Source organism: Onthophagus taurus, chromosome 8, assembly GCF_036711975.1.
Source record: "Onthophagus taurus isolate NC chromosome 8, IU_Otau_3.0, whole genome shotgun sequence".
NCBI classification, from domain to species: Eukaryota; Metazoa; Arthropoda; class Insecta; order Coleoptera; family Scarabaeidae; genus Onthophagus; species Onthophagus taurus.
The window spans coordinates 6,053,335-6,072,390 of NC_091973.1; the positions used below are offsets into that span (position 1 = coordinate 6,053,335).

At 34.4% G+C, this 19,056-nt stretch overlaps 3 protein-coding genes across 3 annotated transcripts; all 3 read right to left on the reverse strand.

Moving 5' to 3' along the window:
* Positions 1-1,315: 1,315 nt before the first annotated feature.
* LOC111425188 (membrane associated guanylate kinase, WW and PDZ domain containing protein magi) lies at positions 1,316-8,692 on the reverse strand. The gene is made up of 4 exons (XM_023059032.2): positions 8,212-8,692; positions 3,288-4,833; positions 2,790-3,126; positions 1,316-2,726 (listed from the first exon to the last, which is right to left on the reverse strand). The coding sequence occupies exons 1-4, from the start codon at positions 8,418-8,420 to the stop codon at positions 2,551-2,553; spliced, it is 2,268 nt and encodes a 755-aa protein (XP_022914800.1). The 5' UTR covers positions 8,421-8,692; the 3' UTR covers positions 1,316-2,550.
* Positions 8,693-9,049: 357 nt separating this feature from the next.
* Positions 9,050-11,854, reverse strand: LOC111425416 (5-aminolevulinate synthase). The gene is made up of 5 exons (XM_023059413.2): positions 11,632-11,854; positions 11,131-11,188; positions 10,513-11,032; positions 9,396-10,419; positions 9,050-9,343 (listed from the first exon to the last, which is right to left on the reverse strand). The coding sequence occupies exons 1-5, from the start codon at positions 11,641-11,643 to the stop codon at positions 9,224-9,226; spliced, it is 1,734 nt and encodes a 577-aa protein (XP_022915181.1). The 5' UTR covers positions 11,644-11,854; the 3' UTR covers positions 9,050-9,223.
* Positions 11,855-14,003: 2,149 nt separating this feature from the next.
* On the reverse strand, positions 14,004-18,769 carry LOC111425364 (polyA-binding protein interacting protein 2). The gene is made up of 5 exons (XM_023059342.2): positions 18,658-18,769; positions 18,535-18,594; positions 18,204-18,390; positions 14,716-14,801; positions 14,004-14,658 (listed from the first exon to the last, which is right to left on the reverse strand). The coding sequence occupies exons 1-5, from the start codon at positions 18,693-18,695 to the stop codon at positions 14,523-14,525; spliced, it is 507 nt and encodes a 168-aa protein (XP_022915110.1). The 5' UTR covers positions 18,696-18,769; the 3' UTR covers positions 14,004-14,522.
* Between the last annotated feature and the right edge of the window lie 287 nt (positions 18,770-19,056).

Sequence of the window (19,056 nt, forward strand, 5' to 3'; positions counted from 1 at the left end):
ATTTCATCCAACACCGCCGAGGTCGCTTGCGGGCGAGGCGGTGGAGCTGGTATTATAGCTCCTAAATGCAAAATCTCATTGAATTAAGGTTCGTGTTCATAAAGTATCAGACCCAGCGCCTCGCCCGCAAGCGACCTCGGCGAAGTGCAGATAAACGATATCTCATACAAGTATTGTGTACTTAATTTACTTTCCAAGACATCAAAAGAACGATTTCATGTAATATCGCCGAGGTCGCTTGCGGGCGAGGCGCTAGATTTGATATCCGGTAGTCTTAAAATTAGTTGAGTTGAGGTTCGTATTCATAATGCATCAATCCCTGCGCCTCGCCCGCAAGCGACCTCGGCGAAGTGAGGATAAACCATTTCTCATACAAGTATTGTATACTTAGTTTACTTTCCAAAGCATCAAGAGAACGATTTCATCTAATACCGCCGAAGTCGCTTGCGGGCGAGGCGGTAGAGCTGATAGCTTAGCTCCTAAATGCAAAATTTCATTGAATTAAGATTTGTGTTCATAAAGTATCAGACCCAGCGCCTCGCCCGCAAGCGACCTCGGCGAAGTGAGGATAAACGATGTCTCATACAAGTATTGTATACTTAGTTTACTTTCCAAGGCATCAAGAGAACGATTTCATCCAACACCGCCGAGGTCGCTTGCGGGCGAGGCGGTTGAGCTGATAGCTTAGCTCCTAAATGCAAAATCTCATTGAATTAAGGTTCGTGTTCATAAAGTATCAGACCCAGCGCCTCGCCCGCAAGCGACCTCGGCGAAGTGCAGATAAACGATATCTCACACAAGTATTGTGTACTTAATTTACTTTCCAAGACATCAAGAGAACGATTTCATGTAATATCGCCGAGGTCGCTTGCGGGCGAGGCGCTAGATTTGATATTATGTAGTCATAAAATTAGTTGAGTTGAGGTTCGTACTCATAATGCATCAATCCCTGCGCCTCGCCCGCAAGCGACCTCGGCGAAGTGAGGATAAACGATTTCTCATACAAGTATTGTATACTTAGTTTACTTTCCAAAGCATCAAGAGAACGATTTCATCTAATACCGCCGAGGTCGCTTGCGGGCGAGGCGGTAGAGCTGGTAGCTTAGCTCCTAAATGCAAAATTTCATTGAATTAAGACCTCGGCGAAGTGATGATAAACAATTTCTCATACAAGTATTGTTTACTGTCCAAGACATCCAAGGCACATAAGAGGCACTAAATACACTTAGGCGGCCGACGTCTTCGAAGACGGCCGTGGAATTATTCATACAGTGAAAATTCTGAAACATTATGGATTAGCTAAAAATGAAAACAATTTTTTAAATGATTAAATATTAACTTTATTTTTTGAATTACCTACATTAAAAAATTACAAAATGCACAAAGTACACTAATTACTAAAAAATAAACTCAGTCGGGTCGTTTCACGAAATTATTCTTTTTCATTATTTCTTATTGATGGTTAATGTCGTGTTCTTTTTGTATTGGATTAACTCTTTAGAATAATGCGTATGTTGAAACATTATATTTACTATCATAAATTACAAATTAAAAAAAAGAGGACTTATTTACACCAACTTTTAACAACCAGTCTGGCAGTGAGACTCAAACTCTATCACATTATGTCAACAACGTTTCAACGATTAAAAAAAACTGGAATGATTCGTTCATTCTTGGTATTAAATTGAAATATGATGATGAGTAAGATGGAATAATTGATGGATTCTCATTTTTTCTTATTTTCAAGTTAAAAATTATAAAGAATCTTATCACATTTTTTTTCTATCATCGTACAACCGATAAGAATTTACTTGCTACATCATTTTTTAAGCAACTTATACATTAATAGTCAAAAGTATTGGGACATTTTAAGTTAACGTAATGTTTAAGGCACATAAAAGAGTGTGTAAATAAAAAAGAAAGAAGATTTCGGAATCATAAATAATCATAGCAAAAATTTACTATTGCACAGTGACTCTGGAAACGGTATTAAAAAAAAACTTTGGAATATCTACGTGGAATAACGGTTATTGGTGTATCTATACGTTTATATATATATATGTATAGTTGAGTCGTAAAAAGAATTATTTCATTTAGTTTTAGTAACAGCTGAAGATTTTTTTTAGCTGGAGAATCTCCAACTGTTTCAAACGTTTTTTATCGTCTAGAATTACTTTTTGACGTTTAACAACTTTAATATTGCCCAATATATACAGCAACTCAAAAATTTAAACGCCAAAAGTTTTGTATTCATAAATTCGTGATTATAAATTTTGGATTATGGATTTGGAAGTATAAATTTTTAAGTTACTGTACATAGGTAAAAAATGTAAAATTTTAAACATCAACATTATAAATTTGTAAAATTCTCTCGCGGATTCACCTATTTATTTATGGAAATGTATACATACTATTTATATTTATATATATTTAATATAGAATCAACGAAATTTGATATGTTATAACAGAAAACATTTCATATTTGTTTTTTTTTGTAATAATATTAATAGCTACTCTTTTAATTTATTAATAATGGCATACTGATTATTATCATTGTTCAGTATTTGGAGTTATTGTTAATGTAACCGACAAACCGGAATCTTTGATTAAATTCACGATATCGCCGTGACTTAAGTGCATTATATCTATGTGATTTACCGCAAGAATATAATCTCCAACCCTTAATCTTCCACATCTCTCGGCAGGACTATCTTCTATCAAACGACCTATTTTAATTAATAAAAGATTTATTAATTTTATCAAATAAATAAAATAAACGAATTACTTACCTATTGTTGAACCAGCTTTATTAACAGACGAGATAATGACAAACCCAAATCCTTCGTTTTCGTTACGATTTACCACCACATCATATGTTTGTGGATGATAATCAGTTACGGCGGGTTGAGTTGGAGAAACGGGCCCCCCTCCAATCGGCGGGCATAATCGCCTACGTAATACTAAAACAACTTGTCCCCTAGTCGCTGCAACATTCACCAACTTAACCGCCAATCTATGAGAAGCTTGAACAACCGAGAGATTATCCACGCAGATTATTTCGTCACCTGAACGTATTCTTCCATCTAAATCGGCTGCTCCATCTTGTACAATATGACCAACAGCAACCTTTTATATAAAAAAAAATTAATAATAATTAATTAATTAAATACACTGTTGGAAATAATTCCCTATATAATAATAAATCCATAATATTTGAGGAGCATAAAGGTTTATTGTACAGAATGTGCTCGTGAATTATTTCCAAAAGTGTAATAAATAAAACTAACTTGTGATTGATCTTCAATTCCACCAACAATTCGAAACCCAAACCCGGTTTCTTGTCGATGTAAAGTAACTGTATACTCCATATAATCGCAAGGAGGTTGAACTCTCCAAGTATTATTTTCAATCATTCCGCGATGATTTTGACAGTTATAGCACAAACAATCAAATCGATGGGGTAAAGCCATGTACATTCCTGAAGATGATGTGTGATACTCTTGAGTATGATTATTTTGAATAATATTATTAATTTCGAGTTCTTCTTCGTCGCCACCATGGTTATCAGCCAAAGATAAACACATATGAGATTTCTCTTGGAAGTTTTCGTTAACGTAATCGCGTTTGTACAATTCTGAATTCGAGTTGACATCTTTGGGTGATGTTTTTGAGATATTTCTGGTATCAACGATTGGTGTTTTAGGTCTGCTAGGTAAGATTTCGCGGGGTTGTGTACTATAAATATCAGCTGTTGGTGTTTTACTTCTAAATGTTGCAGTTCCATCTTTATTGCCGAAACGGTTATCGAGTTTCCGGGGTCGATTTCGATTTGGTGGCGATTTTGCTGTTGTTGCCGCGCCCCTTTGTACGCAAATTGTGGCTTCGTTGTTAAACGGGCAATTTTTTAAAACCAAAACTACTTCGTCATGGGTCATATTTTGTAAAGAAACGTCGTTAATTTCTAATAAAATGTCGCCTTCCATTAAATTTTTACATCTTTGCCGATCTAATATTTTTTTAACTCGTTGACCACAAGCGCTATCTGCGATTGTAAATCCAAAACCTAATGTACCTTTTACGATTCTAACACGTACTTCAACTTTACCAACGCTTATACCTTTCAATAAGTCATCTATTTCGTTGGTGCCATCAAGATCGTCATTTATATTATCGGCGTCCAAAAAATTATAATTTGTATCTAAAGTACCTAAGCATTTTTCGTTCGGCAACGTTTGCAAATTTGAGTCAACAGCTATCGTTGTTACAACTTCTGTATTAGGATCGTTTGGATCAAACGGTAACTGATAACCTCTACATACTTCAATAGCCACCGTTGATCCAACCGAAATTGATTGAAATAACCTCACAATTTGATTGTGGGTGTATCCCAATACACACGTATCATTCACATAAACTATTATATCACCCATTTGAAGTTTACCATCCAACCAAGCCGGTCCTTTCGGAACAACAGATTTTATTTGAAGAAACTCATCGATTGCATCATCACCACCAACGATAGTAAACCCAAGTCCTCGCGATGATTTTACCAACGACGTTCTAAATCTTTGACCGCATAATTCCGATGGATCTTTCGTAAACGACGCCGTGCTTACTCTAGCGGATGCTCGAGAAGCAGCTCTTTTCGCTTGAATTACGGGATTTTCGTATTGAGTTTTTCGGTTGACGTGATCAATGAAATAAGTACCGTAATGAGGATCGCTAATTTTTTCCCAACCGTATGGAAGCTCATCGTCCAAACAATCTTCTAAACATTTCTTTTGAAACTTTGATAAACGCGGATCTAACCAATGAGAAGTACCAGTTGAATGGCTATAAAGAGAATAAATAATGAGTTTTTTTTTTAATTTATGTGTTAATGGGAATGAATCATTCTTGAGTCATTTATTTTCGCAATTCATGTATGATTAATAAAAAATTACAAAAAGTTAGTTTTAAGAAATCAAATGAACGATATCACGTTTAGCTGTAACTAATATATCATGAATATAACGAAATCACTTGATGTTTTAGAAAGTAAGCTAAATAATACTTGTATAAGGAATCGTTTATCTTCACTTCGCCGAGATCGCTTGCGGACGAGGCGCTGGCTTTGATACTTTATGAACACAAACTTTAATTCAACGAGATTTTGTGTTTACGAGCCATCGCCTCGGCTATATTACGTAAATCGTTCCCTGCATGTCTTAGAAAGTAAATTAAAGATACAACACTTGAATAAGAAATTGTTTATCTTCACTTCGCCGAGGTCGCTTGCGGGCGAGGCGCTAGATTTGATATCATGTAGTCATAAAATTAGTTAAGTTGAGGTTCGTATTCATAATGTATCAATTCCACCGCCGAGGTCGCTTGCGGGCGAGGATAAATATTGATGAAGTCGTTCACTTGATGTCTTAGAAAGTAAACTAATAAGTACAGGGTGTCCCAATTTCGTTGTCCGCATAGGCTATCTCCGAAACTAAGAGATAGAAAAAAAGTAGCTTACATGTCATAATCTCGTTTTTCGAGAAAATGCTAATGCCGAAAACTGCGAACAGCTATCGTCTTTTGTTTTCGCCCTATCGGCAAAAATTGAAAATTTACCGAAAAATTTTTGGAGTATTATAAATAAAACATTATATGCGCAACTTTTTATCATCGAAAATTCGGTAGTCGGCTGTGAAATTGTACGTCAAACTTGACAAATAGGTTATAAAACCTTGTCTCAAATAACTTTATAACCTATTTGTCAAGTTTTTTCGAATTTTCGCTTATTTTAAGTAACATTACGAAATACGGGTCTTTAGTTATTTAAGTTTTTTATGAAAACGATAAAGTTTTTTAAAAAATAATAAGAGTGATGTATTAAATCCACCAAAAGGTTAAAAAAATCTGCCAAAATTTAGGGAACCATCACCCTTAATCAGCCCTTTGAAATGCCTCAATTGAGTTCAATTTGCTATCAATTAATACCCTTGTTTAAGGTTTTTCCACCTTAATGTATTACGAAAATATTGAACTTTTTGAAAATTTAAGAGCCAACGTTGAAGACCTATAACTCCTCAGGTGTACAACTTAGTATAGAGGTAAGTTATGTTAAATCATCTTAATTTATTGTCCTCTACATGTCCCTGCTCTGTGTCGGTTCTTATGTGAATCACCCTGTATACAAGGTCCTCCGGTGACTTGGGGCATAAGTTAACCTCATATACTAGAGCAAAAATGATGATGATTCGTGAAAAAAAATTATAACTTCAGAAATTTTAACACATTTTTCTAAATATTTTCAACACCATTTATGGTAGAGCGTTGAAATTTTTACAGGGTAAACAAATATTAAGCAAAATCATTGAACCAATTTTGACTTTGATCGGGCGTCCCTGATCGGACTTTGATCATGCTATACAGGTGTCCCTAAAATTTGTTTGCTCGCATTTTTTTTGTTCGCTCGTAACCCTACATTTATTTTGGTACTTTTTAATTGAAAATTTATTTTAGAAACTTTTATCATTCTTTGAAAATTTTGATAACATTGACCGTTTTCGAGTTATACGCGAAAATGTTAAGTTTCGATTTATAACACCAAAAAACAAAAATCTTCGAAAAAGTCAAGGTTGGCCATGGCAATTAAAAAAAAAAACAAATTGAGCTGTCAACTTGCTTATGTCGTTTAAACACAAACGATCGTTTTATGTTAGTTAAGTTTTTATTAATTTTAAGTGTTCAAAATGGAGAGTTACACATTTAGTGAACAAACTGACATGATTTTGACATTAGAGGAATGTCATGGAAACGCCGTAGCAGCCACTAACCGTTATCGGGAGAAATTTAACCCAATCGAAAAACCTTTTTGAAGGATTGAAACCCGTTTAAGGGAAAATGGGACGTTTTTAACTTCAAAATCAACTGTCTGGCGTGTTCTTCACGAGCAACAGCTTTATCCATTTCATTGTTACAAAGTTCAGGAAGTTCTACTGGCTGATTATCCACTGCGACTGCAATATTGATAAATAATGCAGCACAAAATCCCAAAAAAGTGCTTTTTACAGATGAATCCACCTTTTCTAAAGATGGAATCACCAATTTGAGAAATTTACATCGTTGGGCGGACGAAAATCCAAGATTTAAGAAAACTTGGAAATCACAATGGAGATTTTCTCTTAAAGTTTGGGCTGGCATTGTGGGCGATGTAATTATTGGACCCGTTTTCTTGCCATCAAGGCTGGATGGACATACATACAGGCGACATTTAGAGGAATTAGATGATTTTTTAGATGACGTTCCTTTAAACACAAGGCAAGCAATGTGGTATATGCATGATGGTGCATAGCACACAGGCTGTCCAAGAATTTCTGAGGGAATGTTTTCTGGGACGGTGGATTGCACGAGGAGTAGGTGCACCGATAAGTTGGTCCCCCCGATCGCCGGATATTACACCTGTAGATTAAATGGATAGTTTACTGCGTTGAAATAACTTCAGTTGATCAACTGAGGTTGGGAATTGTTGATTCATTTAATCAACTTCGAAACGAAAATTAATGTCCTCCGCAGTGTGCGCTTTAATTTAAGACGGCGATTGATGCCGGCGGGAGTGTTTTTGAACATCTGCTTTAGTATTTTTTTGTTCTTTTTTATTTATTACTATTTGTTTATAATTTTATAGTTCTTGTTAATATTTTTGTTAGAATTTTTGTTTGTTGTTAAATTTATTGTTTTGGAACTCCTGATAAACTATCTAGAGGATAGTTGCCATGGTTAGGGCGGTTTTAAGCACTCTCATTGGCTAAGAGCTGGATTTATCTATCGGATAAATTTATCAAGAGGTGGTAAAAGTGGGCCTTATTCAACTAAAATAAAATGTATGCAAATAATGATTATTAGCTATGTTCGTTTTTCAATTGTCATCGCCAACTCAGATCTTGCAGAATATGTTTCCTTTTTTTGTTATGATTGAAATCAAAGCTTAATTTTCGCGTATAACTCGAAAACGGTCGATGTTATCAAAATTTTCAAAGAGTGATAAAAGTTTCTAAAATAAATTTTTTTATGCCGCGAGTCACCGGAACACCCTGTATATTCATAATGTATCAGACACAGCGCCTCGCCTGCAAGCGACCTTGACGAAATAAAAATAAACATAATGTTACAAATTTTAACTTATTTTTCTTAAATTTATTTTTTGCTAAAATATAATCTAAATAAGTAACGTACTCTATAAAATAAACTTCTCCGCTTTCAGTGTAAGCCTTTTCCCATTTGGGTGGTAAAGGTCCCAATGAATCATCAATGGCTGGGTTACTTTGATTGTAATTTTCTTTAACCTCCTCGAAATATGTACCATTTTCGTTACTGGTGGTGTTATTGTCTTCGGTGTCGACCCTAAGGGGTTGAGAGAGCGATTTGTCGCTGGTGTGACTCATTTTTTAAAAGCTCGGGTCACCTAACGAACCCGTTAGGAAGATACCGGGGGCCACCGCATAACTTGCACTACACCTGCCGCGTATTATATATTCACCGTGAGCCCTACTTGGCCGCAAAACGAATGTTTGACGGTTTGCAATATTTCAGATTCGTTCATATCACTGATTCTCTTCACACATTTCTCTCCCCACCAGTCGACATTACATACCACATCTGTCATGCTTGATTTTATCCAATTTGAAAAAGTTTATTTATTCAAATTTCATTTTATTAATCGTTTATATTTAATCTTAATACCATTTTCATTTTAAGCTAAAAGATTACAATTTTAAATGAATGCGGTGCTAATTTAATTTGTTAATTTAATTAAAAGTGGGTTACTAAAAAGTGGTTATTTCATCGAATTGGCGTTTAATAGAATTGTATCAAAATCGATTTAATTTTTTTTTATTATTTCTTAATTCAAATCATTTTACAATATTTTATTAATCACTTATTATTTACATCATTCGTTTAATTAATTAACAAATTTATTTTTTAATAATACCAATTTTAGAATGTTGTAATTTATAGGCAACCCAAATGTCATAAAATAACAATCGAGGAAGTGGGTTAAAAAAAAAACAAATAATTTTTTTTATACATCCTATACTTTTACAATTAGCCCCATAACAAAAATAAAATATTTTAAACAACAATTGTCATTTTTTATTGAAACCCAAACGTTATTGCATCGCGCTGGATATACGCCCATACACCAACTATATCCATAATGTCAGGAAAATAAATGTTGATATCATTACTAATTGGCCACCATTTGTGGACAATTAGGAATGTCGCATTGCACCTCTGAGCGGCAATTTCCGCGTGTTCTAGCTTCGAAGTAATCAAATAGAATTGGTTTTTGACAAAATTCGCATTCCTACAACACAAAAAATTAATTAAATAACCACAATAATAATAAATTAATTTACTTTATTGCATTGTAATCCCTTTAACGGCATATTTAAACCATTCCAAATTTCTTTCAAATCATTTACAAGTAAATTCATTAATTGGGGAGTGTGATGTGGGGTAGGAGCCAATCTTAGCTTTTCTTGCCCACGAGCAACTGTGGGATAATTAATCGCTTGTACATAATGTCCTTTTTCTCTTAATAATTTATCTGAGAGCGTGGTACATTGTAATGGATCGCCGACTTTAACGGGAATGATGTGACTTGGAGTATGCTCAATAGGGAACCCATTCCCTATTAATTGCTCTCTCAAATACTTGACGTTTCTTTGATGAGCACCCCTTAAAGCCACCCCTTCTTCTGAAGCAAGCACCTCAATCGCTTTATATGCTCCCGCCAAAACCGTAGGGGGTAATGAAGTTGTGAATATAAATCCCGCCGCATAAGATCGAATCATATCCACCAAATTCGAAGACGCGGCTATGTAACCACCCACATTTCCAAAAGCTTTCCCTAAAGTACCCGAGATTATATCCATGTTGTGTAATTGACCGTCTCGTTCGCCAATACCAGCTCCATGATCACCATACAACCCAACAGCATGGACTTCATCTACAAACGTTAACGCACCATATTTATGCGCGACTTCGCAAAGTTCTTCCAAAGGACAAACAGCGCCAGTCATCGAATGCACAGTTTCGAAAGCAACAATTTTTGGAACATTTTTATCGACGCTTTTTAATAATTCCTCTAGATGTCCGACGTCATTATGACGGAAGATATGTTTAGGAGCCCGACTGTTTCTTATTCCTTGAATCATAGACGCGTGATTTCCAGCATCTGAGAAGATGTGACAACCCGGGAGCAGCTTTGCCAATGTAAATAAAGTTGAATCATTCGCTACGAAACAAGACGTAAAGAGAAGAGCCGATTCTTTTTGATGGAGTTGTGCCAAACGGGTTTCTAAACGTTCGTGAAGGGTTGAATTTCCAGAAATGTTTCTAGTTCCTCCTGCGCCAACACCATATTCATCTAAAGCAGCACTAATAAAAAAATAAAAAAAATAAATTAAAAAAAAATAATTCAATTATTTTTATCTTATCAAACAATAAGATATTGAATATGTGAGTACTTACTGAACTGCATTTTTTACTTCTGGATGGCATGACATGCCTAGATAATCATTTGAACACCATACAAGGATGGAACGTTCTCCCCAAGAATATTCTTTGGCAGAAGGAAATTGCCCTTCACCAGCAAGGCGATTAACCTTCTTAAAGATGCGATAAGAATGATCTTTCTTTTTCTTAATAATTTGTTGGTGGAAAAAATTGTCATAAGGAAAAGTAGAGGTTGTTTTGGAAGAGGACTCCACATTATCAGTGGTGAGTTCAATAACATCCTGTTTGTCAACTTCTTTAACCACATTACCCACCTCAGACAAAAATGGGCAAAGATTGGGTTTGGTTTGGGCAGTGGAATCGTCCGGAACCGTAGTTGGAGTTGCGTTGCTTATTTGGCCTTCAGCGTGATGTAAGGCTTTAGACATAACAGGACACTGCCCGCCATAAGTTTTTAAAAGAGTCGGACCGTAATTTCTAATATAATTTTGAGTTAAACGGGTTAAAAACGGGCAAGGCATTGTTTGTCTTGGAGCTAAAAGATGATTAAAATATTATATATAAACCGTCGATAAGATTTTTTTAAGTTACATAATATGATTATAAAAGTAAAAGTAAAAAATAATAACTTACTTGTTGAAAAATGTTGCAATAATTTTTTCGCAAGGCGATTACTTTTGGAGATATTAACCTGTTATAATAGATTATTATCAAGATAATTGAGAAAAAAAATGAAGTCAAGGTAATGATTGAGATGAGAGAACTTTCCCCTTTATTTACTAAAGGTTCGCTTCAATCGATATTTCGACCACTTTAAGATATAAATAACGATTCAAAAATTTGTTATCAATACAATTTTTTCCTTATTTCACGTTTTTACGTTAATAACTCAATATGTTTTGTACGAAGCAACGCGAAACACACGTTGTTAGGATACAACTGGCGAGTGTGACGAGTCAACCTCCGATTTTATTTCTCCCACTCCCAAAAATTTACTGACTCTAGTGACATTGCAATAACTTATTAATTAATTTTGATGACATCGGTTCTTTTCAAATATTTAATTAATAAACAAAAAACAAATTTTGAAAGGAAATAACATTATATAAATTTCAAAAACAAAATTATACTCACCATTAAAGTCATAATGATTAAAGAGAAACTTTTGAGTCCACTTTCGTCCACTTTCTATTCCTTATTGCAAAAAACAACGTTTGAACCGCATTCAATTTGGTTTTATAATGGACTCGGACCTCGAAATTTCCTGCCTTTTTTACATTTATTGACGCGTGTGACAATAATGACGACCGACACGACATTCAATTTATTTATCTTTCTCTGTCGATTCAATTTACACGAAAGTAGAAAAAATCGAATTTAATAATTAAGTTTTCAATTTTTTGAAGATAAATTAAACCTTACATAATAATACGGAAACATAATTTAATACTTACAGGCTTGATATATTTTATTTAAAATTGATTTTGAAATAAGTATGAAGATTCTTCTAGAAATAATTATGACTCAGCGATGATTTTGCAGGAAGCGCTAAAACGTGTGGAATATCAATTGGGGCTTGTTCTAAATGGAGTTATAATTAAAACAAAAATGTTTGTTATTGATGATTTTATTAAATATTTTATAGAAATTCGAACTCTTTGATACATTTTTTTAGAATGTGATGACACAAATTTTCTTTTTAATTAAAAAACAAAAATTATTTAATTTATTTACTTAAGACATTAAGTGCACGATTTCTTCTAATACCGCCGAGGTCGCTTGCGGGCGAGGCGGTGGAACTGGCTCGTAATTGGTAAATGTCATTGAATTAAGATTTGAGTTCATAAAGTATCAGACCCAGCGCCTCGCCCGCAAGCAACCTCGGCGAAGTGAAGATAAACGATGACACAAATATTGTGTACTTAGTTAACTTTCCAAGGCAACAAGTGAACGATTTCATTTAATACCGCCGAGGTCGCTTGCGGGCGAGGCGCTAGATTTAATATCATAGCTCCTAAATACACAATCTTATTGAATTATGGTTTGTATTCATAATGAATAAGTTCCAGCGCCTCGCCCGCAAGCGACCTCGGCGAAGTGATGATAAACAATTTCTCATACAAGTATTGTGTACTTACCTTACTTTCCAAGACATCAAGTAAACGATTTTATCTAATACCGCCGAGGTCGCTTGCGGGCGAGGCGGTGGAACTGGTATCTTAGCTCCTAAATGCTAAATGTCATTGAATTAAGATTTGTGTTCATAAAGTATCAGACCCAGCGCCTCGCCCGCAAGCGACCTCGGCGAAGTGAAGATAAACGATTTCTTACACAAATATTGTGTACTTAGTTAACGTTCCAAGGCATCAAGTGAACGATTTTATCTAATACCGCCGAGGTCGCTTGCGGCCGAGGCGCTAGATTTAATATTATAGCTCCTAAACACAAATGAATGATGGTTTGTGTTAATAAAGTATCAAACCAGCGCCTCGCCCGCAAGCGACCTCGGCGAAGTGAAGATAAACGATTTCTTAGACAAATATTGTGTACTTAGTTAACTTTCCAAGGCATCAAGTGAACGATTTTATCTAATACCGCCGAGGTCGCTTGCGGGCGAGGCGCTAGATTTAATATTATAGCTCCTAAACACAAATTAATGATATTTTGTGTTAATAAAGTATCAAACCCAGCGCCTCGCCCGCAAGCGACCTCGGCGATATGGTGATAAACGATTTCTCATACAAGTATTGTGTACTTAGTTTACTTTCCAAGACATCAGGGAACGATTTAATCCAATACCGCCGAGATCGCTTGCGGGCGAGGCGCTGGATTCGATAGGATGACATCATAAAATTAATTTGTATTCAGTAACTTACAATAAATTGATGAAGTTGGGTTGGGAATTTTTAGTGCATCAAAATTCCAAACTAAACTTTTAATAAATTATTAATTATATATTAGTGAAAAAAAATTCGTTAAATTTGTTGATATCTTAATTTATTATATGTAGTTTAAATACACTTAACAAAGAAAGCTTATTTTTTATACAAATTCACAACCAAAAACCAAAAATGACGTAGTACTTTTTTTTTTTTTAACTCGAAACGAAGTACAGATTCTTATGTTAATGTTAAAGGGCTATGCCCACTTTAAGATAGTTGGTACATGTTGAATACAAATTCTTTTTTAGGATTCTTATGTACACGCAACTGGTGTGTTTGATAATGAAAAAAATGTAATTATAAAGTAAAAATAATGACACTAATTATTAGTAAATATGGTTTTATACACTTTCAACTTATATATAACCTGTAAAATTTACTTCACGTTGTCCGCGGATAATATAAATATATATATATAAGTTGATTGTGGTTTTATATGAAAATATTAATTTATACAGTACAGCTTATATGCTTTTTATACAGTTTTTTAAGTATCCATTGTGATGTATAAGAAATTTGTTTATAATAATAAAAAAAATAAAACGAAATTGTTAAACTATTTGTAAAAATTTTTTTTCGTTTTCTCACACAGCCGCATTGTATACATACATATACAAAATATATCACAGCCAATCACTATGATAGGTTGTGTTATACGAAATGACAAAAACAAAACTATTGAAACTCATTTATAAAAAAAAAGGAAAATAAACTACTAAACACACCAGAAATTTTTAAAGATTTTTTTTTAATTTCTAATTCATTTTAAATTTTTTATCTGCGCAAATTTTTATTTTATTATTTTTTTCTTGTTTTTATTTTTTTAAATTTCCGTACATACATAACCTCACCCATTTTAACATCGTAACCTAGAACTTGTTCTGAGTAGCCGCATAGTAAAGTCTCTTTACATGTACATTTTTTTTTTTACTTTTTCTTGTAACCGGTATTTGATATTTTTTTTTACACTTCAACACTGCGATACTACTCACGAACGCCACGCCGCCAAAAAGATAGGTAGTGGTCTCCATGTTGGTCGGTCCTTGAGATCGTCCGTGTTTTTTTTATTTTTATCAAGACAGTTTAGGATGATTTTGACGTCTCCTTTACGGACGTTCCCTGACGACCCCAGCTAGGCACGAATTCTGCGGCATCTGGATTTAATGTACTTGGTTTTTGTGATTCGGGTTTTCCATTTGTAGTATCTTTAACCACAGCTCTTTAAATCAAAAAGTAATTATAATAAATTCATTACAACGTATTAATTATTACTTACTCTGCATTATTTTGAGGTTGATCATCCATCATATGTTGTAACATGCATTGCTCCATGAGTTCTTCTTCTTCTAATCTTTGCATTACCTAAACAACAAAATAAAATCTATCAGTATTTCATAGTATATCTGTATTTGATTAAATTTTGTGAGAAATGCTACGAAATTATTTGTTGCAAAACAGTTGCTTTTTGATCTCAGTTGCATGGAATAATAATAATAACTAAAATTGTTATTATAGCGTAAAAGTAATTGATGTTAAATAGCCCTGAGACAAAATCATACAAGTGAGTGTCCAAAACAAGAAAAAACCACTTATTGAAGATTATTTCTTAATAAGTATTCAAAGCCCATTTATGAAGATTTAAGCAGTAATAATCTTCTCAATCACTGCACAACATATATATATACAATTCAAAGATGTTTGAAAAATACTGTTGCTTCACTTTATGTGTAAGTCCAATTTAGTTTAGATTACAAACACGTGTAGCTCCTATCAGCAGATTTTTACAGACCAGTTGAGTGTTTGTGTGCTCCTACTGCTATTGTTTTTGGGATTATTTCCGTGTAGTGATAATATTTTATTTGGACAAGGAAGAAGTTAGACCTATAATAAAACTTGATCTAAATAGAGGTTCAACAATGTTCGACTGTTTTTATAAATCAAAAAGTCTAATAATGCAAATAAGTCACTACATAAATTTACGTGTTGAAATACTGGAAAAAGCAAAGAAGAAAGCGATTCAAAAAACTTTTTCTCATGTCGGAACTTTATTTCACTATTCCAGAAAAACCGGCGGATGCATCTAAATTTTACTATTTTGAAGAGGTTTTATCCTGCTTGGTTTTACACCTTTCTAAAAACAAGAAGGCTGAAGAATGGCTGATTGCAATGAAAGCTTATTAGGACTCAGATGGAAAGACACTAAAGACGTGTTGGTTTTGAGTAATTACCTACAGTCGGAAATCCGAATCGCAAACAGAAAGATGGAAGTGCCAATGAAATTGATGGTCCAGAAGCAATAATTGTAAATATATTTATAACAAATATATGGGCATTATACGATTTTTTTTTATGAAGAAGTTAGCCATAAAAAAGTTCAAGGCTTCAAAAAGGACTACAAAAAGGACACCTCCCAATAGATAAAGATGTCACAAGTCAAGATGTCAAAGATATTTCTTTTCTATCTGCTCTTTTATTTTATTAATGCAGGGACAAATATATCCAAAACAGGCACTACTGCAGCGACATACAATGACACAGATTTTATTGCAAGTTGCATACACAATTTATGCAAGTTAGAAGTAACACATAAAACAACTGCAGAATAAATGGCGTGTGTGTTCAACATATATTAACAATAACGGACAAAACACAGTTTTTCTAACACTTGCAATTACAGCATTGATTCTATTTTTCTAGAACATACCAACTTTTTTGTGGTTTCCGCTGAAATTCTATTCCAGTCCTCAATTAATATGTTTTTGAGGTTTTGAATCAATCCCGCCCGCAAGCGACCTCGGCGATATTACATAAAATCGTTCTCTTGATGTTTTGGAAACTAAACTAAGTACACCATATTTGAATGAGAAATCGTTTATCTTCACTTCGCCGAGGTCGCTTGCGGGCTAGGCGCTAGGCCTGATACTTTATGAACACAAACTTTAATTCAATGAGATTTTGCGTTGAGGAGCCATGATACCAGTTTCACCGCCTCGCCAGCAAGCGACCTCGGCGGTATTAGATGAAATCGTTCACTGATGACTTGGAAAGTAAACTAAGTACACAATTTTTGTATGAGAAATCGTTTATCTTCCCTTCGCCGAGGTCGCTTGCGGGCGAGGCGCTAGATTTGTTCATGTAGTCATAAAATTAGTTGAGTTGAGGTTCGTATTCATAATGTATCAATTCCAGCATAAACGATTTCTCATAAAAGTATTATTTAGTTTACTTTCCAAGACATCAAGTGCACGATTTCATCAATACCGCCGAGGTCGCTTGCGGGCGAGGCGCTGGAATTGATACATTATGAATACGAACCTCAACTCAACTAATTTTATGACTACATGATATCAAATCTAGCGCCTCGCCCACAAGCGACCTCGGCGGTATTATATGAAATCGTTCAGTTGATGTCTTGGAAAGTATACTAAATACACAATTCTTGTATCAGAAATCGTTTATCTTCACTTCGCCGAGGTCGCTTGCGGGCGAGGCGATGGCTCTTAAATACAAAATCTCATTGAATTAAGGTTGGTGTTCATAAAGTATCAGACCCAGCGCCTCGCCCGCAAGCAACCTCGGCGAAGTGATAATAAACGATTTCTCATAAAAGTATTATTTAGTTTACTTTCCAAGACATCAAGTGCACGATTTCATCAATACCGCCGAGGTCGCTTGCGGACGAGGCGCTGGAATTGATACATTATGAATACGAACCTCAACTCAACTAATTTTGTGACTACATGATATCAAATCCAGCGCCTCGCCCGCAAGCGACCTCGGCGGTATTACATGAAAATGTTCACTTGATGTCTTAGAAAGTAAACTAAGTACACAATACTTGTATGAGAAATCGTTTATCTTCACCTCGCCGAGGTCGCTTGCGGGCGAGGCGCTGGGATTGATATATTATGAATGTGTACCTCAAGTCAACTAATTTTATGACTACATGATATCAAATCTAGCGCCTCGCCCGCAAGCGACCTCGGCGGTATTAAATGAAATCGTTCACTTGTAGTCTTTATGATGATTTACCTAATATAGCCGAGGTCGCTTGCGGGCGAGGAGATGCCTCCTAAATACAAAATCTTATTGAATTGGTGTTCATAAAGTATCAGACACAGCGCCTCGCCCGCAAGCGACCTCGGTGAAGTGATGATAAACGATTTCTCATAAAAGTATTATTTAGTTTACTTTCCAAGACATCAAGCGCATGATTTCATCAATATTGCCAAGGTCGCTTGCGGGCGAGGAGCTGGAATTGATACATTATAAATATGAACCTCAAGTATTGTATGTTTACTTTATCTTCTAAAACATCAAGAGCATGATTTACTTAATATAGCTGAGGTCGCGATGCCTCCTAAATACAAAATCTCATTAAATTAAGGTTGGGTTTCATAAAGTATCAGACCCACCTGTTTAAAAAATTAATTTTGGTTATTATTGTTAATAAATGTTGTTCAACACGCATTTAATTCTTCAATTTCAAGTATTATACTTAATACCAATTCATTTAATAAACATTTTATACATCTAAGTTCCATAAATTACTCAAAATGGTGTGTTATGTGAGTGTATGTATCCCTTTTTTTCTAAATACTAAAAGATAAAAAAACGAAACTTTGTATACATACATTTTGAAGCCAAATGAACAATATTAGATCAAATTGCAAATTATTAATGATTGTTGTAAAAACAAAGATATTGTAATGTTGCTATATTTATGATAGTTATTTTAATGAATTAAAAAGAAATAAAGTTTACTTCTTTATCAAATTCCTCTTCATTTTCCATCCACATATATTCTGAAAAGTCACTATCTTGAACAGGAGGGCTATACTCTTCAACGGTACCATTAGCAATGGTGAGATGATTAGTGATACCATCAGAGATGTATGCTTCATCACTGTAGGCTTCGAAGCCATTGATGTTAGTTGGAGGTACTTTCATTCTGAAAAGAAAATGTTTTAAAACAAAATAAGAATTTGAAGAACCATTTTCGAAGACCACCATTTTCGAGCATCACGGCCAAAAGGAACAAAAAAAAAATGGTGTGTATATATATCAAGGGAAAGTAATACGGATTTTTACTTACTCTGTGGGCGGAATTTTGACGATTATTGGAACAAGAAGACGAAAACGCACCGACTTGATGCTGAAAACGTATTTTATTTGTGAAAATATGGTACGAGCAACTATGGACGACGCAACAACTCACACAACATCGAACATCAAAACAACTACGTGCAATGCCATTTTGGAATCCAGGTGGCGGCTATTTAAAAAAACGCGCGAAGAGATCTATATATATTTTATGTCAATTTCTTTCCTAAAATCGTTCGTATTATTAAAATTTTTAAATATTTCTTTTTATGTGTAAGAAAAACTTTGAACATGCATTCACATCGAGCGTATTATTAGAACTGATAACGGTTGGAACAAAACAAAATTATCTTGTTATTCTTTTCCTGCGTAGTTGCTGCGATGATATAAAATAGTAAACAAACATTTAATGCTATCGTTTTAACTTAATAGTGATAAACATTTTTGTTTATGCTAATTTAACTTGTTAAATGGGTTATCTACTTTTTTATTACATTTATTTTAGTTCATAACA